Here is a 22,071-nt window from a genome sequence, read left to right on the forward strand (position 1 = left end):
GCCAAGAGGCCAGCTGAGGCTCAGCCTTCCCAACAATGAGAGATGTTCCAGAGTGGGACAGGCACTTCCCTCTCCACGTAGCCACTCGGGGGGCATGGGACATGGACAGATTCCCTTCAGGTAGGGGCTAATGGTGGCTGAGCTCCCTTCCAACTCTGAAACTTGGCAATTCTGGGGTTTTCTCCCCTGCACTGGGACAGAAGCCTCCTCACCGGTCCCCTTGCCACTATCCTCTCCTCTCTGCAATCCACTTGGACAGTGTCCCTCCCTCTACTCAAAACCCTTCTCTGGCTCCCCACTGTCTAACAAATCAAACATAAATTCCTGGAGCCTATTCTTATCCCCATTTTACAGATGAGGAAACTGAAGCTCAGACAAGGTGAATGACTTGCTCAGGGTCATACAGCTGATAGTAGGGGAAGCAGGATTGAAACTGAGGTCTTCCTGACCTCAAGGTAAATGCTCTAGCCACTCAACCAATGAAGGAGAAAGGCAAAAAGCTGCTGTTGAACTCCAAGATAATGGGCTCACTGGGAGCTTCCTGCATCATCAACTACATAGGGCCAGTAGAGGAAGAGCTGAAGTCTCCCCCACCCCCTGCCCATTCTCCCCATGTGCTTCAATCTGCGTTAAGCCAGCCTGGCCCTGGGAAGCAAACCGGGCTCCAGGCTAGGTCCCACTGGAAGCACCTCAAGAGTGGCCCCAGTCTCTGGTGCCCTCCTGATAGGTTGCAGCCAATCTGTAGGCCCAGGCAGCCTTGCAGGACAGCTCTCAAAACCAGCCAGGGGAACTGACCCTCTGCGTCCGCCCATGTCTGCCGTGCCCCCTTCCCGGCCTTCAGAATGGAACTCACACTGAAATTTCTCTTTTACTTCTGTTCCACACAAGCAGGCAATGCCAGTCTTAAAAGACAGGGCTCGCATCTTTCCGCTGCGCCCACTGGGAGATGAAAGGGAAACAGATTGAGTGCTGGAGTGGGCAGTGCCCTGGGTACCAGTGAGGTCCCAGTCCAGGTCCAGCTTACCTATCGAACACATTAAGGAGCCAATTCAGGCTCATGTCCACACAGAGTGGCACATTCACCAGGATGCCCCTCTCCTCCTCCAGCCGCTCATATAGGGCTGTCAGGCAGTGGATGACCTCAACCACATCCATCACGTGCTCACTGGGCTGCAGGTCATGTTCATTGAAGATCTCCAGAGCCGTGTTCAGGGTTACCAGGTCCACTGTGGGGAGGTTGAGTCAATATCAGACCCCCCGGGACAAGACAAGGAGATAAGAACCCAAGCATAAGCCTGGCAAGTTGATGCAAGCCTTGCCTACTTCCAGCATGCCACGTCCATAATGTTTCTACTCCTACTGGGTCACAACTAACTCTTTCATAAGCTCCTGGGTGAAGAAGGCCCCTCCTCAGTCCCACCCCTCTTGGTATCTTCTCCTGAGTCCATGGATATTGGTCCCAGAAGCCCAGCTGGGAGGACCTCATACTGCTCTGCCTTAGGAGACAGCTTTACTCCCCTCAGGCCTGGCAGACCTACGGCCATGTAGCCCTATCATTTCCCTCTACTCTCCTGCTATGGAACCCCGCCAAAAAACAGGAGTTTTGGGGGGCCACCCCGGGCAGGGCCAAGAAGACATTGGCTCAAGTTCATATTCCAAACCCTTCCCAGCCTCTGAACAGAGCTCATGAACCTGGCCCCTCCCACCAATTTTTCCCCCATAAGCCAGTGAACCCTGGACTGAAAGTTAGTGGGAGGGGCTCGAAGGTTGTAAGGGAGCTGGAGCTGGAGACATACAGCGTAGGGCCTTCTGGACTCGACGGAGTTTCATAGCTGTCCGGTAAGCTGAGAATTTGATGTTGTTCAGGTCAGCTGCCAAGAGAAAAAAAGAGACTTCTCCAGAGGCAGGACAGAGGGAGTTGAAATCATCATGGCTTAGATGGGGACAAGGCCATTGTGAATGGGGGAGCATGGCATACAGTAACACAAATGATGACCCTTGGCTTGGGTAGGAAATTGAGGAGGGAGAGGGCAAGGATCTCCCCAAAGCCTGGTATCCTTGAGGGCTGAGGCTGCTGTGGGGCTTCCCACCTACACATTCACATTCTTACCCAGTGTTTGGTACAACTCGGTCATCTTGGGGTGGTCCCAGCATGTGGTCTGAGCCTGATGGCTACAAAATATAAGGGCCTGAGCATCATTCACACCAGGCCTTGCCCACATGCTCCCCCCCCATAAACACATTTCATCATGCACACATGTACGCACATGGACATAAAAGGGGAGATTCAGAAACATCTACAACAGGGCCCAGGGCCCTGAGGATGAATGTGAGCAGAAAATGGAGGGGGTGAAAGCAGCCAGCACAGGGAGACATGGGCTAGGTGGGTGTCTGGCTACTGCTTCTGCCTGCGGCCTACACATACACACAGACAGACAGACAGACAGACACACACACACACACACACACACTCACTTGATGTAGTAGGGCACTTTATTGGGTGAAATTGCTCTTTCCCAGGGGACCTGCACAGAGGCTGGTGAGGGAAGAGAGAAAGACAATGCAGACTGGCTCTGTGTGCCCCCCACCCCACCCCCATCCATGGGGCGCAAGCAGCCAGCCTGGGGGTCCTTGGCAGAGACAAGAAAATTCGGCTTAGAGGCAAAGGCATTGCATCCACACCTCTGCCCCTCATATGCCACAGAGGTGCCAAGGATAGAAAACAGTCTTTGGCCACTGGAGAGCCCCTGGCAGCCTTCCCTGGGGAGGGCTGGTGGAATGGGCGCGCTCTCTGTACCCCATGACTACCAGCTCTGTCAGCAGCCTTTAAGGATCTTGCATGCTGCTCCACCTCTAGTCTTGGTCAGTCTCACAATCCCAGAACCTCAGGGGTAACAGAGCGTCTATGTGAATAGCAGCATAGACGCCAAGTCGTCTGCATTGCTCCAGTGAGACACTAAGCTATTAGAACATGGAGCCTTGGGGACTTTTGAAAGTCCCTCTCCCTACAAACCTCTTTAAGGGGACAAAGCTCTCTCCTGATTAGGTCTCAGGGCCTGAGGCTGGCTCAAGCCCAAGTGGCCAATTCAGAGATAGGTCTCAGTGACTGGGGCTTCTCTCCCCACCCCCCAATCCTCCACTGGGTTTCTGGGCTCCCTGAAGGCTCCAGAGCGCCTAAGGGGAAGACTCTCCACACCGGCTAGACTGAGGCTTAGGGATGCTCTGTTAAGCCACGCTCCTCTTGGCTCACGCACTGGACAGGAAGTGCTGGGATCCTGGCCCAAAGTCCCGGTGGGCATCCTGGAGCTGCTTGAGCCGTTCATTAACTGAAGCCTGTGGGAAAAGTAAACAAGAATGAAGTTGGCTCCAGAACTCGAGGCGTCTCCTGAGCTCCTAAAACTGGGCCCCAGTCACTCCCCACTTGTCTGAGGTGGGGCACCCTGATCTTAGCCTTCTTGGAGACTTTGGAGCTCTTGGACTTTCTTCTACCTTCCTCTAGCTCCCTCCAGCTCACTGCCAGGCATTGCTCCTACCTGCAGCTGTTTCCAGCGAGTATTGATTTGCTCCAGGGCCCGGGAGTTCTCCATGGAGAGGTGCACATCAGAGATGGCCAGCTGGTGAGCTAGCTCATTCACCAGCTTCACTCCCTCCTTCACTGGGGACAGTTCCTCTGTGAACAGCTATGGGGAAAAACAGGCCCCGAGCCCAGCAGGGACAGGGGACATTGGTCACTCCCCTACACTCCTCCTTCCTCATCCAGGGCTAGGATCCATCTCGACCCCTCTCTGAGGCCAGCCAATATAAACAAACAAGCCCCATTGATGAGTGCCCTCACCCCCTCTCCACTTCGACACCTCTGGAAACACTGTAGGAACCCAAAGCCAGCCCCCTGTGCCCAGGGATGCCCTCAAGCTCCTGGTGGAGTCCAGGCTAGCAATGGTACATGGCAAACACCCAATGGGTACAGGTCCCTTGTACCTTAATAGCCTGGATGTGCTCTGGCAAGGAGTCGATGAAGAGGTCCCCGATGGGCTCCCAGGTAGCCCGGATGCCCTCCGCCTGGGTCAGGGCATTCCCCAGCTCCCCCATGGCTCCATGGATCTCTAGAAGCTGCTCCAAGGTACGCTCAATGTGGCGATGTTGATCCACACAGCGGGCAGTCAGCTTCTCCCACAGCTCGCTGGCCACAGTCGCCTGCTTCCACACAAAGCGGCTGAGGTTCTGGATCTTCTGTCTGGGGGAAGCATCTGCCAAGGAAGATCAGGGGTGACAGCCAGAGCACCAAAGACGGCATGGTGACAGGGAGGGGCCAAGGAGGGTAGCCGCCTCTCCTACTGGCAGGATACAGATCATTCAAAGCTACTGAGCTGGGGGACGGGCTTCGAAATGTGATTTTGTGCTGTATATCCAAAGAATGGAGCTCCCTGGCTCGGGAGATCCTCTCCAAAGCCTCCAGCCTCCTGCATTTGCTCCTGAGCAGGGCCTGGAAGCAACGCCTGGGAGGCTACGGCCAAGGCCTGCCTCTCTCTCCCTCCCTCCTCTCTCTTTCTTTCTCTCTCGTTATATTGAAGGAACAAGTTACTCTGGGTGTGTGCTCCAGTGCCACTTGCTGGCCACTAAGGGCTGGATATCACTTGTGTGCCTCCATTCCAGGGGGCGTAGGAGCAAAGCCTCTCTCAGGCCAGAACGTCTGTCAGGGCCCTTCCTGAGTCAGACCAGGCCAATGGGTGCCAGGCCTCTGGAGACCCAGACCAAGAATGACCAGCCTGAGCAGGGGGGAGATCAGAAGTCATCAGGATCATCCCAAAGGGCCACAGACAAGCTGTCATTCTGTGCAGTTTTTGAAAAAATTGTATTCCTTAGGCCCTTGAGTGCCCCTTGACATGTGACATCACAGGCTTGTCAAGGACATCATAGTTCTCATCACAGCATCAAGGCAGCACCGGACATGAGCTAGAGAGTTGGCCTCATAACCACGAAGCCCCAAGTTCAAGTTCTGCCTTGGATACACACTGGCTGTGGGATTCTGGGCAAAGCCCTCCCAGACAACTGGAGAAGACTGTTGTGGAGGTGCCAAACTGTACCACTAGAAGGGGTTTCCTCACCAGGGAGTTTGCCACACCAAGCAAATCACAAGGCTGGTCCCATTCCCTGTGCTTCCTAAGGCAATGTTGGAAGCCTGGAAGTTACAAACACTAAGAGGCCACCATCTCTGGCCCCAGAAGCTTAGAATCTAAGCTGAGGGTGGCAGGGGGAAAACATGTACACAAAGAAATATCACCAAAATCCAGAAAGGACACATGCATAATGAGGGGGTCTGGGGCTATAGATTATAGCCCAGCTCTTTATCTGTACTGGACAGAGGTATTTCCACACTGGGAACCCTCCCCAGCCAGAGTGCTTTGAGATCCAGTGAGAGGGCAATCACTTCCAGATGGCAGACAGTGTTTCCACATGTGACCCTAGGGCCACAGAGTGCTCTTCCCTGCCTGTTCTTGTACTCCCCAGGCCTGAATCTCCCCTACTGTGATTTTTTTCCCTCAGGACAGCTGGGATTGGCATCCGTATTGAGAAGGTGGGGGGGGGAATGAGAAATGCCAAGTAGAAGGTGGAAGAAAGGAAGGCCACCCACCTTTGTTCTCACAGTGGGGTTCTTCCAGTTCCTCAAAGGGGTGCTGGGAGAGGAAGGCCTGAGCTGACTCGAGTACCGAGTAGATATAGGGGCCTCGGGACTTGACCTCTTCCATAAAAGCCTGTGAAGGACAGGAAGAATGAGAGTCCCCAGACCTCCCCAAGGCCTGCTCCCCTGGGCCTAGCATTGCCTCCTATTCTTCCCAGGAACCCTGAGCAGCCATCCTCCCTGGAGCCTCTGATGAGTGGTGGCATGGTAGCATCATCAGGCCCTATACCAGTGAGCAACATGGCCTAGCTGGCCTTGGGACCTTCCTCCTGAATGAGTGGGTCCCACGGGGAATTTTCTGAACTCAAATCAAAGATAGTTAGGAAAGGCTGAAGGATGTGGGGCTCTTTAAACTAGACACAGGCAGATTTAGCAGGTCTCTGGCACTGTCTTCAAACATCTGAAGGATTGTCTTGGGGAAAAGAGACTGGACTTGTTTTGCTTGGCCTTGGAGGGCCAAAGTAGGACCATCAGGTCCTAAATGTAGGAATGTATATTTCAGTTGAATATAAAGCCATCAGAGCCACCCAGAAATGTAAGGAGTGAGTTCCCTGTGAGGGGAGGTCTCTGACCAGAGACTGGATGTCCTATGGCAGGCTCTGGAACGCTGACCTACCGAGTGAGTCTCCTTTTCCTTCTGTACCAGGGCCACGGCCCCCTGCAGTGGTAGCTGAGCAGACAGTTCCTCATCCTTCTGGCTGAGCCAGTCAATGATCTCTTGAAGAGGGGGCTGCAGCTTCCCACTGGGATCTGAGAAGGCCTCAAGTCGAGCCCTGCAGGCAGTAGGCCAGAAGGACCATGAATAGCCCATAATTCACTTACCTGGCTCATCAAGGTTCCACCGATTCACTTGGATGACCTTGGCTTGAGCTCTACCAGGGCACCCTGCCTCTGAGTAGGGAAATAGGGGTGGAACCGCAACTAGGTCACAGTTACAGCAAGTCCACCTCAATTAGCAGCATGGCCTGGCAGAGAGGGAAATGGCCTGGTAGACTTGGCTTCAATGTATATAGGCTGTGGGACCTCTTAGTGCCCCACATACCTCTCCAGGATTAGAAGTTGCAGAGCAGACGATCACCTAATGGTGGGGGGGGTGCCCTATACCAATGACATAACAAGTCTAATCTTGTCCTTATCCTTTCTAAATGATCAGAGCCGCCCAAAATGGGTTAGAAGTTCTCCATCACCATAGGGCTTCAAGCAGGCCAGGCCAAGCAAGCTGGAGAGGGACGGGGATAGAGCAGCTCTGGTGCTGGGGGAGGGAGACTGTAGCCTAGCTAGCTGTAGCTGCTGGGAGGGACCTCAGCCTGCCTCTAGGCACACTGTAGAAAGCTAGAGGCTAGCCCAGGGTTTGAGGCCTCAGAGACCTGCCACTTAGGATCTGGCCAGTGGGGAACAGCCCTAGGACAGGGAAGGGGATGAAGAAAGGCACTGGCCTGGGCCAGGCAGAAAGAGAGCCAGGGGAGCCCAGCAGAGGGAAGGGGAGGCAGAGGGCTGTCTTCTCTTTCAGATCCGCCAGCCCGGTGAGGAGGCAGCACAGTGACCACCCATTTTTCTTTATTTTTCGACAAATGAGGCAGCTTCAAGAGGTGAAACGAATTTCCTGAGGTGATATAGGAAGTAAGCCCGTTTTGGGACTAAACCTAAGTCCTTTATTTCCCAGTCCTGTCATCTTTCCAGCAGACCATAGATGGCAGGAAAGCTGGCAGAGGGAATGAAGAGAGGAAGAAGAAAGGGGAATTGCTGAGGGCCCCTGGGACTCAGAGGAATGGAAGAAAGCTGGCCCTGAGCTAAGGGGAGGGCACAAGTTGGGGGTGCCAGGAGCCGGGGGGCTTACCGGAGGTTGTGGGATTTCTTTTTTATTTCATTCCAACACAGATTCATGGCTGGAGCATCCAGGGGCCCGATGGCACTGTTCAGAACTGGTTGCCTCACACAGGTCGGCCCTGTGCCATCCTGAGAAGCCGCAGCTGTGGCTCTAACCTGGACAAAGGCACAGACACCAATCCACACAAGCAGCTGAGGACACACCGCCATGGCCAGAGGAAGGGAGAAGCTTGGCCTCAGTCTGGGTCCCAAGATTCATCTTCTAGTCTAACCCCTCACTTGTGGCATGAGGGAGCTCTGTTCTCTGCCAGGATCTTGCCTTGCCTGAGGCAAGATCATCACCCTCCACCTGAGTGGGCAGCAGAGGCCCCCAAAAGGGGAGAACAAAAAAGCCCAGGACTGTGCCAAGACCCACTGCAGGGAAGACGCCTGACCTTGGCATTTCATTGGTAGAAGGAACTTCAAGTCTTAGAAAGGTGCCCAGGGCACTGAGAGTCATACAACCAGGGCCACAGAGCCAGTCTACACCAAAAGCAGGACTTGAACCCGGGTCACCCTGCTTGGGCAGGCAAACATGCTGCCTCTCTGCAAACTTGGGCTAACCTAGGGAGCTCTGGAACATCTCTCTTTCTTCTCGCCCTAAGCAGTTTAAGAATGGTAGGATAGCAGTTTGGGAAACTGAGGTCCAGATGTTACACCTGATGTCATGACCCCTGTCAGCCCCTGGCCCTGGGATGAGCACATATCCTTCTGGGCAACATCTTTGTCCTCATCTCCAAGCCACAGGGTGGCAACCAAGCAGGCCTGAACATGGACTCAACTGGGGCAGAGGGGGCTAGGGCTCCAGCAGGACCTCAAGGGTGGCCCAGACAGGACGAGGGAAGGAGAGAGAACTCAGGGGGAGCCTGGGAAACTCCCCCCCACCATTTTCTTCCCTCCCCCCTCCCCGATGGAGGGACCCTACCTGTGTTGGGTAGGGGCTTCTCAGCCGGCTCAGGCGGCAGCAGCTCCATGGGCCCTGGCATTAATGTCCTCACCTCACTTGCTGCCTGGGTGCACTGGCTTCAACCAAGGGAGGTGGATTTGCTCTCAGCAGGCGGGTGGGCTGGTGGGCTGGGAGGCGGGAGCAGGCAGCCCCTGTCACCCTGTTTACTGACCCCCCAGGAATCCAGAGGGGGGCGGCTATAGCAGGGCTTTCCCGGTGAATCATAGCTTTGTCCATGTGGAATTTCTGCACTCACTCTCTCTCTCTCTCTCTCTCTCTCTCTCTCTCTCTCTCTCTCTCTCTCTTTCTCTCCTGGCTCAGCCATCCTGGGCAGTCTGCTCATTCTGCTTGGAGGGATGAGGGGAGGAGTGGGACATCAAGGTTTACTGTGCCCAAGTAGGGGGTGATTAGTATAGACTTCCATGCCCAGAGCTACATCTTCTCTCTTCACAGGCCGGGAGTGAAGGCTAGAAGGTGCCCCCGGTACTGAATGGGGAGAGCTGCTGGCACCCACCAAGAAATATCCCAGAGGCGGAGCAGAGGGAAGGGGAGGGAATAAACATGTATACTGCACCTACTACGTGGCAGGCGCTGTGCTAAGTGCTTCACAAACATCTCATTTTGTCCTCACACCTTGAGAGGCAGATGCTGTTACTTTCCCCATTTTACAGTCGAGGAAACTTGTTCATGGCCACACAGTTAATCAGTGTCTGAGGCTGGATCTGCACTCAGGTCTTCCTGACTCCAGCACCTTAATCCTGAAGCCATCATACTAATAACAGCATGCTTTACATACATTCTCATTACAGCCCCCCAACGGCCCTATGAGGGCGGTACTATACTATCCTGTTTTACAGGGAAACAGAGGCTCAGAGAGCCTTTGCCCAGGGTCCCCCAGGCAATGTCAAAGGTGGGATGTGAACTGAGGCCTCTAGGACTCCAACTCACGGAGACAATGAAGGGTGGAGATGGCATAGTTGGACTGAGTCACAGCTATAAGCCTGCCTCTGGCCTCCCCCACAGAACCTAAGGGACAGAACCTTGGGGTCAATTGGGCTCCTGAGTCTGCCTCTCCAAAATGAGGTGTGTGTTCTTGGGGGGGGGGGCGGAGATTACAGATGAAGAAGACCCCAGCCTGGACAGCAGGGAGGTAGCTTCTGGGAGTATACACAGAGTATCAGAGCAAGAGGCAAGAGGCAACACTGGACTCAGTAGACCCAGCCAGCGTGCTTCCAGGGATCTGGGGACCAGGAGGCCTCTGCTGGGTCTCTGCCTGGCCTGGCCTGGCCTTCTAGTGCCACCTTCCCTCCTCCTCCCAGCAGACCTGCCTGGGGAAAGGTTAACATTCCAAGCCTCGAGGCTCCCCCTCCCTGCCACCTCCCGATGGAAAACATTTTGTTTTTGCCAAAAGGCTTGGTTTCCATTCCCGTCCTCAGCTGCTCCCACAGAACCCTCTGCACATTGTTCCCATGCTCAGGCCCACCTACAGGAATAGCTGGCTCAGCTGCCTGGCCCTCCTATGGTGGACACCATCCCTCCAGCACCCCCTCCTGCCCCTACTTTGCCCTGGAATAGGGCTGGGCCTCCTCTGGCCTGCCAGCCCTGCTCACTTACAAGCTCCCTTCTCTGGGGGACTCCTGCCCTTCTTTCTGCCTTCTGTCTGGTGCCCAAGTCCCTCCCCCCATCATTCTAGAGCTGGGCCTCCGCTCCCTGCTCCCACCTCACAGCCTCACCCTGGAGCTTGTCTGGAAAAGCCAGGCTGGATTGGAGACTGGGTTCTGCCACTACCTTGCAATGTGACCATGAGCAAGTCCCCATCTCCCCACCCCAACTCTCTGGGTTTCCTTAGTTTTCGGCTCTGCCAAGTGAGGGGATCCAATTCTTTCTTCCAAGGTCCTTTCCAGCTCTGGCATGCTATCAGGCTAGGTCTGCCTTGGGCACAAGGGGCTGGGCACAATGGAGGGAAGCAGCAAGGGAGAAAGCGCCCAGGGCAGGGAACTGAGTGATGTTACCATCATTTACCGTATTGGACTTTTAATCTCATACTGCTAACCTTTGGGAAATGGTCAGGTCCCCTGAGCCCAGGTCCTCAGACTGAGATTGGGCCTGTCTAAGGAGGTAGCTGGGCGAGAAAAGGCAAGCCTTCAGTTGGCCTTAAGTATGGCCCACTGGGGATCTCTGCAGGCCTGGTCTTGTGCTCCCAAATGCCGGTGCCCTGGGCCAATCCCATCTCCTGCCCCGGGTATCACTAGCTCTGCTGAAACTCTTGGGAACTCAAAGTTCTCCATCTTGATCCTTGGGAGACAAGCCAGGAGAAACCTCTCTCACAGGCCTCCTGACCATCCCCCCTTCTTCTCCCTGTTCCTCAGGCCCCATGTACTGCACTGGCTCCCTCCCTCTCTACCATATATTTAGTCACCACCCTTGCGGCCCTCCTTGGTGAGTCAGCACTGCGGGCCCAGCTGTGAGCCCCTGGCCTCTAGACTGGGAGGATACCACTTTGTCCCCACCATCCCCCACCCCACCCCAGCCTAATGATACTAAATCAATTCTCTCCTTCTTGGGGTTGGCAGCTCCTCTGATGAGCTCTCTCAGTGTTGGGGTGGGGAGGTGGGGCCACTTTTCCCAAGCCGCCTCTGGACACTATTTCATCCTCCACCCTTAGGAAGAGGCCAATCACCCAAATTCTCCCAGGGCCCTGTATTCTATTGTCCTGGGCCAAGAAGTGGGCCCTAGGGCTGGGCTGAGAACCAGCAGGTTTCTCCAGGCTTGTGGGCCCTAAGGAATGGAGAGAAGATAGGTACAGCCTTCCCTAGACAAGCCTCTGGTGGGTATCTTTTCACTAGAGACAGAGACCTTGAGACAGATGAAGCTCCCCACAGGATGGCTACAGTTAGATTGGGCTGAAAGAGGGTAAAAAGGGGATGAAAGAGAACAATGGAAATAAGGCCTTAGAGGTTGGGAGAAGGGCTAAGGGGAATGTGGGAAAGAGTTGAAATCCAGCCAGGCTTCAAACTCATGAACTCAGTGGTGCTCACTCCTTAAGCCTTGGACGGCAGAGGGCATGTGGTCTGCCCTTATGAGTTGGGCCTGGCACTGGGGCAGTCCCAGGCCAGAGGACTACCTAACCTGACCCTTCCCAACTAAAGTTCTGAGGGTGGGCTGCTCTGCTTACCTAGCCCTCTGAACTCCTCCCCCAAGGTAGCAAGGAAAGGAGAAAACCTACCTGAGTACAACTAGAGGAAGGCCTCATTTGGACAGATCCTCTAGGCTAACTTCAAAAAGGCCAAGGGTGGGAGCAGAGGAGGCCTGTATACACAGTTGGGCCCTTACCACACACATACAGGCGTCCTTTCCTAGACTAGCAGCATGTCCTGGCTGCCCCCGGCTGGAGTCTATACACCTGAAGTCTACTCCTTCCACAAGCCCAAGCCAAGTGGTACCATTTGAAAGACAAAATCAATCACTATATTTGGAGGCCAAAGGCCTAGGGTGAAATGTTACCTCTGCTACTGTGTGGCCTTCTGTGCCTCCTCTATTGACCTGGCTGACCTCTGCTGTCCCTTCTACTTCTAAATCTCTGCTATGTTCCTGAGGACTGGAGACAGCCTGACAGTGGTAAGGAAGTTGTATTTCAAGTCCAGATGGCCTGGGTTCAAATCCCACCTCTGTTCCTTACTCCCTGGGTAGTCTTAGGCAAGTCACTTCCTCTCCTCGAGACTCCACTTCCTCCTCGGTAAATGAAGGGGCTGGACTGGATGCTCCCTTCTATCTCTTTTGGCTCTTACCTGAGGCTGGGGGCGGGTGGCGTTGAGGCCACTGTTGTGCTGGGATTGGTCAGCTGCCCGCCACTCATGACATCGTGGGAACGTGTAGGGACATCCCTGCATGACCATGGGCTGCATCAGAACAGCAGCTCATGGAGGGGCAGGGCAGGGCAGGGGGACAAAAGCACCTGTGAGAGCAACAGAGAGAGCCTGCATTAGGACCTGGCAAAGGCCAGTAGCCCTGGAGAAGCCCCACCAGCCAATGCTGACTCTCTTCCCAGCCTGGCCTCCCTTGTGGAAGTGGCACAAGGAGTAAACAGAGCAAAATGAAGGCTCCAAAGGGTAGGGGCCGAGCTTCTGTATGATTAAATCACGGGTCTAGCCAAGGCCAAGACTGAGGGGTCCATGAGGCAAAGGACACTACAGACCACCCACTGGTGGTCTTACCTCCCCACCCCCCAACCTCATTCCACTCCAATGGATCTGGATCTCCCTTCAGTGATGGAGATGGCCCCCAGGAGGCTGAGATGGTGACTCCATCCAACATGCTGCAGACTCTCTTTCTCTTACCAGCTCAAGGGTACCAGTTGATCAATCAGAATTGATTACACACCTGCTAAGCGGCAGGCACTGTGCTGGGGATATAAACCCCAAATAACAATCATAGTGAGCATTTACATTGCATTTTGGTACTTATTTGATCCTCACAACACTCCTTGAAGGCAGGTGTCATTATTATCCCCACGTTACAGATGAGGAAACTGAGGGTGAGGGGGCTTAAACGACTTGTCCAAAGTGGTTGAGGCGATACTTGAACTCAGCTCTTGCTGACTCCAAGTCTAGCAGTCTATCCAGTGTGCCATCTAGCAGCCCAAAGCAGACAAAAGCAAGAAGAGTTTCTGCCCTCAAGGAACTTACACTCAAATGAAAGAGACAACTTGGAGAGGAAAGCACTAACATCGAGGGAGACCAGGAAAAGCCTCCTGGAGAAGGTGAGCTCTGAAGAAAACAGGAGGAGGAAGGAGAGAGAGCATGCTGTGCATTCGGGACAGCCAGAACAATGATGCAGAGGAATAGCAAGGGCAGTTTGACTAGACTATAGAGTACATGGAGGAGACTGAGATGTAAAAAGGCAAAGGAGACCAGTGAGTGGTCAGACAGGAAGGAAGCTAGCCAAGAAAGCAGTGTCACAAAGACCAAGGAGAGAGTGTTCAATGCTGCAGAGAAGTCAAGAAGGAGGAGAACTGAAAAGACACAATCAGATTTGGTGAATAAGACTTTGGAGAGGGCAGCTGCAGTAGAGTGATGAGGTCAGAAAAAAGACTGCAGAAGGTTCAGAAGACAGTGAGAGGAAAGGAAATGGAAGCAATGAGGGTAGACGGGGAATAGTAGGGTCCAGTGAGGGGTTACCAGTGGAGGGAATGGGTGAACCCTCACTGTCATCATGGAGCTAACCTACATTTTTGATCTTTTCTTTGATGATGTCATCCTTCATTCAGAACATGTCACAGTCTGCTCTCCTCTCCACTGCATTCTAGAGGGAGGGGGTGTTTGTTTTCAGTTCTTCAGAGACTACAGTATTTCATATCACACATGAAACATACATGAATTCTCAAGACAGCCCCATTCTTCTCAGCTCTACAAAAAACTCCCTAGAATGAACAGTAAAGAACAGCATCCTCTGGACGCAAGATGTTTGCAAGAGTGACCGCTGGAGACCAAAGCACAGGCATGGCCATGCATTCCAAGCCTGGGGTGATAGAAGAGCCCTAGAGGATAACTTCTTCCTGTCCTTCTGTTGATCCTGATCCCAGGTCAATGACCCATAAAATAACCAAGCCCAGGTTATCTTCCTGAAACCCAACCTAGACAACAGAAAGCAATGAACTCTTTCCACTGTAAGAACTGAGTGGGTCACTGTCCTCCTTCCATCGACTGTTACTGCAATGGCCGGATGACTTTTCTGCAGTAGTTGTCACTCTGTTCCCAGGGAATGGGTGGAGTGACTGATGGTCGAGGGGAGGGAATGACTGAGGTGAGGGGGAAGGGTGCCAGGGAACTTTTAGGATTGGTCTTTAAAGATGTGGTGGGGGTGTTCTTTCCATTCTCATGAGGCCTAAGGCTGTATTAATTGTTCTCTTACGATGTTTAATACCCCAAAGAGGGGTGGGCAGAAGTGGTCTTGTCTAGGTAGTGAGGCATGAGTGCTGGATTTGGAGTCAGAGGTCCTGAGTGCAAGGCCTGGCTCTGCCTACTTGTCTGTGACCTTGGGCAAATAATTTCCATCTCTTGGCCTCAGTTTCCTCATCTATTAAATGAGGGCCTTGGGCCTAGTGATCTCTAAAGTTTCTTACATCTCTAAGTCAAAGATCCTATGAGCCTATGAATGTGCTGGCTGCACTGTTTTACAAACTGCATGCTTGGATGGACAAGTGATGTTCTCCCAAAGCTAACGACCTTGTATTCTAAGAGCAGAGTTGTTCCAAATAGAGAACAGAGGAAAGCATGAGAAGCAGCTAGATGGGGCCTTCGAGGCCATTAAGTCTGAACTCACATCCCCTCAACACGCCCTCCAAGTGGCCATCCAGCTTTTGCTTAAAGACCTCTAGGGACAAGGCAGGGGGTGGGGGTTATTGGATTCCCATCTGTAATTTCAATTCCACTCCTGACCATTAGTACTTGGCTGGCCAGGCTGACCTCATCAAGTACAGGACATACTAGAGTAACTTCGCTGCCTTTTTTGACATGGTTACAAAAATGGTAAATCAAGAGAATGTTGGTTTTAGTAAAACATCTGATAGAGACATGTACAATCAGATAGCTTTGAAACTGGTTGGATGGCCCAAACGAGAGTTATTAAAGGTTCAATGGTCGACTTGGAAAGAGAGTTCAAGTAGAGTGTCCCAGGAATCTACGGGTAGCCCTGTCCTATTGAATGCTTTTTTCAACGACTTGGACAAAGTTATAAATGGCATGCTTATCAGATTCACAAATGACAGAAAGCTGGGAAGGGTAAATAAGAGTCAAGATCATGACAGGCCAGAACATTGGGCTGAATCTAATTAGATTCAATTTAATAGGGATAAATGCAAAATGAACTTGGGTTCAAGAAGTCCACTTCACAAGTACAAGATGGGGAAGGAGTGGCCAGATGGCATTTTGAAGAAGATTTGAGAGGTATGGTGGATCCTAAGGCTCATATCACAAAACCACAGAACTGGAGAGCTGAAGTGGTCCATACACAAGGGAATCCCCATTAGAAGACACCCAACGAAGGGACATGTGACCTGTGCTTCAAGACCTGGGGGTGGGGTGGAGATCCCTTTTTGGAGGCTCTTCCCCATGCTGGCTGCCCTCCTCTGGAAACTCTCCAGCACACCGATGTCCTTGATATGAGTTACCAATGTTGACTTAGAGGCAGCTGGTGGTACAGTGGCTAGAGCACTGAGCCTAGAACCAGGAGGACCTGAGTTCAGATCTGGCCTCAGACACTTCCTAGCTGTGTGACCTTAGGCAAGTCACTCTGTTTGCCTCAGTTTCCTTAACTATAAAATGGAGTTAACTTACCTTGCAGGGTTGTTGTGAGGACCAAATAAGATATTTGTAAAAAGCACTTAGCCCAGTGTCTGGCACATAGTAGGGGCTATAGAAATGCTTGTTCCCTTGTCTTCCCCTCCCCCTTCCCAACAGAAATAAATACAAGTTTAGGGTCCTGGTGAAGCACAGTATCCAGGATTGGGAGGTGATAATCCCACTGGATCCTACATTGGGCAAATCACGTCTAGAATTCTCTATGTTCATTCTAGAGAGCGCCTTTTATAAAGGACATCGAGAAGCTGGGGGACATCCAGAGCAGGGAGAACAGGACGGGGAAGGGCCTTGAGTCCATGTCACATGACTCCGGGCTGTTTAGTTCTGAAAAGAGAGGCCTCTGAGGCGACTTGAAGGGATGTCTCCTGGAATAGTGAGGGAACTTGTTCTGCTTCAGTAAAGTCAGTAAAACCCCAAATGACGTCCATGATAACTAGAGTAACATTAATAAAAATGACCTCTAAAAGAAGGCTGAATGCTGAGTAATGACAATCATCAGTCTCGATCCTGGAGAATTGAATTCAACTCAACAAGCATTTATTCAAAGCAAACTCAATGCCAGGTACTACTCTAGGGGGCAGAGAGACAAAGGAAAAACAAACAAACTGAAACAGTCTCTGACCTCAAAGAGTTTGTAGCAGGGGTTTGCTAGTAAGTGTTTAACAACCGGCTCTCAAAAAAATGTACTCATGACACTTTTAAGTTTAATCTGCATTATCAGTATTGTCTCTATCACTTTATTAAATCTATACAACCAAGAAAACAATAAATCAAGCCCTGATTTGTAGCCTTTGCCAATTTCTAAGCTGTACAAGCTCATACTGAAAATTTAACAATTGCCTCCCATCTCTCCTCATTCCTATCCATTCTTCACACAGCTTTGAAAATGCTTTTCCTAAAGCATAGATAGGTCTGACCATGTTACTAACCTACTCCCTATTACCTCTAAGTACAAATACGAGCCCCTCTGCTTAGCATGTGCTTTATGACCTGGCCCCAACCTACCTTACCAGACTCACTTCATGCCTCCTTTGGACCAGTCACACTGGCCCTCTTCCTGTTCCTCTGGCCTTTAGCCCCCAAGTCTAGCTTGGGTACACTTCCCTTCTCCCCTCCACCCTCTGGCTTCCAGCCTCAGCTCATGCACCCCATCCCACACGAAGCCTTTCCTACTCCCTTCAGCTGCTACTGCCGTTCCTTGACAATTATTCTGCCTATAGTTTTTCAATTTTATTTTTTATTCTGAAGCACCAAAAAGAGCATTTTCACACACACAGCAAAACACAAAAAGTAGATTCGATATGAAACCATGAATTTCCATTTCATGCCATTTGCTTTTTTTTTTTAAAAAAAGCAAGTCAGTTCTACATATTACTTTCAAAACTTTCTTGCTCATCTGCACTCCCTTCTGAACCTCTTTCTGTTTTCTTCTGTGCATTTTTTAAAAAGTTTCAATGGCCTTTTTTGGGGGAGGGGGCATCACTATTGCTAAATTCCTTCCCTGCAACTCCTCCCAGACAAATTAAGCAAGACGGGAAAAAAAACTCCTTGTAACAAATAACATAGTCAAGCACAATGAATCCACAGGTGGCCATGGCCCTGAGTCTGTCACCTCTATGTGAGGAAATGGGGAATATGCTTCATCAGAGGTCCTTTAGAGACAGGGTTGGTCGTTGCATTGATTTAGGGTTCTTAAGTCTTTCATATTTGTTTTCTTTGCCATGTTGCTGTCCTCGCACAAATTGTTCTCCTGGTTCTGCTTACTTTCCTGTGTCAATTCACGTCACCCAGGATTCTCCAACATCATCTCTTTAATCATTTCTACTGTGCAATAATATCCCATTATATTCATGCACCACTATTTGTTTAACCACTCTCCTGTGGTCTAAGAGTCAATCTAAGGCATCCCTTTAGATTCTAATACTTTTCCTTTCTTTTCTTTTTCTTTTCTCTTTTTAATCCCTTCTTCGGGATTAGGAAGCTTGTTTTGCTTCTGACTATTTCCATCCGGGTGTAAGTCTCCTTCTTAACCACCAACCCCTTGCCTATTACCATTTATTTCCCTGTTAAATCTATTTCTGCTCCAAACTCAGGTGTGTGTGTGTGTGTGTGTGTGTGTGTGTGTGTGTGTGTTCAGCCCTTCTTTGTCCATTTCAGACAAGAGTGAGGTTCACCTGATACTTGCTTCCCCCATCTCTTCTTCCATATTTACATACCCTTCTCATGAACCTCAGTTATAAGAAATAGCAATTTCCACTCGTTCCTCCTCCTTTCCATACTAATGGTTTTTTTTTTAATTATTTCTTTTCTTTCCTCTCTTAAAACCCTCAGAACAGGAGAGGACAGGGGATACTACTTGACTACTTAAGAGGCAGAAAAAAAGAGGAAGAATTAAATAAGTAAATAAAAAATAAAAGGAAGAAAGAAAAAAACTAATAAGTTAAACAATTGTAAAAATAAGGACAGAGGAAATAAATGATGAGGGGTAGGGGGATGCTTAAAAGTATGTGGGAGATAGTCAAGAGAGCCAGTGGGAATAGGGTTGCCTTAGAGTAGATTAAGCTAAAATAATGGAAGAGACTGTGTTTACAGAGGAAGATGGGGAAAATGCTAATAAAAAAAACAATATTAGAGATGACTGGTAGAAAATATGAGCCTAACTCTTATCACTTTAAATGTGAATAGATTAAACAATCCAATAAAATGGAAAAGAGTGACAGACTGGATATAAAAATAAAACTCTGTTGCCTACAAGAAACATTAAAAAAAAAAAAGACATACACAGAATAAAAATGAGAGGCTGGAAAAATTTTGTCATATATTGTGTGAATCCAAAAAAGCAGGAATTGTAATCATGCTATCAGACAAAGCAAAAATAACATAAAAAAGGACAAACAAGGAAATTCCATTATGTTTAAAGGAACCATAGACAATGAACTAATTATCAATATTGAACTTATATGTTTCAAATACCTTAGCATTTAAATTCATAAAGGAAAAAGTAAATGAATTACAAGAAGATATAAGTAATATAACAGTGGCAGGAGATTTCAACGTCTCTCTCAATTTTAGATAAATTTAACAGAAAGAAAAACAAAAGAAAAAAAGAATTAAACAAAGTGATGGAGATACTAGAGCTTAAAGACTTATGGCATCTTCTAAATGGTGGCACAGTGGGACAGTGTATAAGTCAGGAATATCTGAGTTCAAATCTTGCCTCACATACTTACTGTGTGTCCCTGGGCAAGCCTCAATTTCCTCATCTGTAAAATAAGGATAATAATGGCACCTACCTCACAGGGTTGTGAGGATCAAATGAGATAACATATATGGCACTGTGCAAACTTTGAAGTACTATAGAAATGCTAAAACTAAAAATGAAACTTTTTACAAAATCAACCACGTATTAGGGCACAGAGAAATTGCAAACAAATGTAAAAAGATAGAAATAGTAGACATATCTCTTATAGACTATATACACAATAAGATACTAATCAGTTCAGTGAGCACAAACAAAAAAACACAGACCAAATGGAGACTTCTAATGCAATCCAAAATAATGAAACCACAGAAATAATTATGTGAAAGAAAATGATAACGATTAAACAACATACCAAAATTTCTGGGATGCAGCTAAAGCAGTCCTCAGGGGGAAAATCATATCCCTACAAACACACATTTACAAAATAGAAAAAGAGAGGATTAATGAACAAATATACATTAAAAATTAGAAAGCCAACAAATATACAAATCCAAAGTAAACAACAAAGAAGAGAAATAAACAAGAAACAAATAAAAAAATTATGGAAATGACAAATAAAATTAAAAGCTGGTTCCTTGAAAAGACTAATGAAATTGATGAACCTTTAGCCAATTTTATTAAAAAGAAAAGGACAGAAAATCAAATTAACAAAACAGCAAAAAAGCAGAATGAAATGACAACAAACCCAGAAAAAATCAAAAGAATAATGAGAACCCACTATGCCCAGCTATATGCTAACAAGATTGAGAACACTAAAGAAACAGGGGAATATCTTCACAAATACAAATTATTCAAACTAATTGAAGACCAGATATTTTAAGTAATCCAGTCTCAGACATGGAAATAAAACTAGCTGTAAAGGAACTACCAAAGGTTTGGAAGGGGCAGAACAACTCCTAGTCCTGATGAATTCATAGGAGGATTCTATCAAACTGTTATAGAACAATTAGTACCAATATTACACAAATTACTGATTGATATTTGAACTGCTTCTTTATGGATGCTTGTAATATTTTTTCTTTGACACAGGAAGTCTGGATTTTGGCTATGATATTCCCAGAACTTTTCCATTCGGGGTTCCTTTCAGGAGGTGATCTTGGGATTCTTAGTGGCAGCTAGGTGGCACAGTGGATAGAGCACTGAGCCTGAAATTGGGATAACATGAATTCAAATCCAGTCTCAGACACTTACTAGCTGTGTGACCCTGGGCAATTCACTTAAACCTCTGTCAGCCTCAGTAAATTGCACTACCTCCCAGGATTGTTGTGAGGATCAAATGAGATAATATTTGCACAGTGCTTAGCACACAGTAGGCACTTAATAGATGCCTGTTTCCTTTCCTCCTTCTTCAATTTTCCCTCTGGTTCTAATAGATCTGGGTAGTTGTCATTTAAGATTTTTTTGAAATACAGTGTCTAGGCTTTAAAAAAAATATATGGTTTTCAGGGAGTGCAATGATTTTTAAATTTTTCCTGTTTTCCAGATCAGTTTTTTAATACCATATTTTCCATTTTTTTTCCCCAAACTCGGGATTTTATTCTAATATGTCTTACTGTCTTGTGGAGTCATTAACTTATGCTCGGTCTTTTCTAGTTTGGGAGGGAATTCATTTCTCAGTTTGCCACTTTCTCTGAGTACTCTCCCAATGTTTTTCATTTTTTATCTCTTGCTTCATTTCTTTTAGGCATTCATGTGGTCCTTGTGGAAAGGCTATTTGTGCCTTTCAGGCTTTGCTTGCAGTTGTTATAGCCTCTCTCTTTAGATCTGCAATCATTTTTAGATTGGTTGGCGTTTTCTGTGATTTCCTCATCTCTCTAGCTTTAGTTTCTGAATTGGGCCTTTGTGCCAGGGCAGGCCTTTGCCTCTTACTGTACTTTGGGATGGGGTGGTTCAGCTTGCTTGAACTTGCTCTGGGTCCTCTGGGTTCTTGAGATGACCCCCACTTACTGAAATTAGGTCCCTCTGGATCTTGGAGGTTGCGAGCACTAGGTCTTCAGCACCCTCTCTGGCATCTCAGGAGCCCTCGGGCCTAGACTATCCAGGTCTGAGCACTGCACCACAGCTCTGATCAGCACCAAGCGGGTCGCTTCCCACGGCTACTGCCCAGGACATCCGAAGTCTGGAGTCTGGAGCTTCCTCAATGGAGCCCTCCCTCTACTCTTGCTGCCTCAGGACACTGAAGCTTGCAGGCCACACATGTCCTGCCTCTGGCTGGTTGGCACTTGCTTTCCTATTGTCTTGGGCTTCTGGCTAATTTTCTGTGCCATTCTGGGGTAGAAGACATAATTACTATAGTTTCTCATTGGATTTATTGATCATTATTTGGTCTGATATGAATTTCAGGGCTTGGCTGGAGTAGGTATGGGAGAAGCTGGGCAGCCTGCCTTTTTCTTGTTCAGGCAGCCATCTGGGCAGGAAGTCCTGCTCTATCTATTTTGTACATAACCTGTATAGTTATGTGTTGTTTCTCCTGGGCTGGATTGTAAACTCCTCAAGGTCAAAGGCTATTTCCCTTTAGAGTTGGTTCCCCTCAGCACCTAGGACAGTGGCTGGCACTCAATAAATGCTTGTTGCTTGAAAACATATAAAGTAAACACCAAGTAATTTGGCAGGAAATACTAACAACTGTCGGTGTGGGGAATCAGGAAAAGCCACATGTACAATCTGGTGCTTAAGGGAACTGGAGGAGAGGAAGAAGAGCACTGTAGACATGGGGGGCATGCAAAGGCCCAGAGGTGGCCAATGGAAAGCTTTGATTAGGGAATGTCAAATAGGCCAGCTTAGCTGGAATATTGGATCTGAAGGAGAAGAATGTGTAATAAGCCCAGGAGGGTCAAACAGAGCAGTTTATATTTTATCCTAGAGGTAACAGGAAGTCATCAGAGCTTCCTGAGCAGGGGAGTGATGTGCTCAGATACCTGTGCTTTAGAGATACCAGTCTGTCAGCTATATCCAAGAT

General features: G+C 49.1%; 1 protein-coding gene across 2 annotated transcripts in view; it reads right to left on the reverse strand.

Moving 5' to 3' along the window:
- The window catches only part of DRP2 (dystrophin related protein 2), a 37,716-nt gene that overhangs the window by 12,207 nt on the left and 3,438 nt on the right, over positions 1–22,071 (reverse strand). Inside the window, exons 2-14 of one of the 2 annotated variants that reach the window (XM_020963449.2) lie at positions 19,465–19,515; positions 12,281–12,447; positions 7,518–7,663; positions 6,297–6,453; positions 5,633–5,753; positions 3,979–4,247; positions 3,534–3,680; positions 3,255–3,333; positions 2,476–2,536; positions 2,111–2,172; positions 1,797–1,871; positions 1,025–1,226; positions 854–939 (exon numbers count right to left, since the gene is read on the reverse strand). In XM_020963449.2, the coding sequence (XP_020819108.1) occupies positions 854–939; positions 1,025–1,226; positions 1,797–1,871; positions 2,111–2,172; positions 2,476–2,536; positions 3,255–3,333; positions 3,534–3,680; positions 3,979–4,247; positions 5,633–5,753; positions 6,297–6,453; positions 7,518–7,663; positions 12,281–12,397 (1,522 nt within the window). In that variant the 5' untranslated portion in view covers positions 12,398–12,447; positions 19,465–19,515. The remainder of the gene's footprint in view (positions 1–853; positions 940–1,024; positions 1,227–1,796; positions 1,872–2,110; positions 2,173–2,475; positions 2,537–3,254; positions 3,334–3,533; positions 3,681–3,978; positions 4,248–5,632; positions 5,754–6,296; positions 6,454–7,517; positions 7,664–12,280; positions 12,448–19,464; positions 19,516–22,071) is intronic. The other variant, XM_020963448.2, reaches the window with a different exon arrangement.

Source organism: Phascolarctos cinereus, unplaced genomic scaffold, assembly GCF_003287225.1.
Source record: "Phascolarctos cinereus isolate Bilbo 61053 unplaced genomic scaffold, phaCin_HiC Scaffold_8;HRSCAF=390, whole genome shotgun sequence".
NCBI classification, from domain to species: Eukaryota; Metazoa; Chordata; class Mammalia; order Diprotodontia; family Phascolarctidae; genus Phascolarctos; species Phascolarctos cinereus.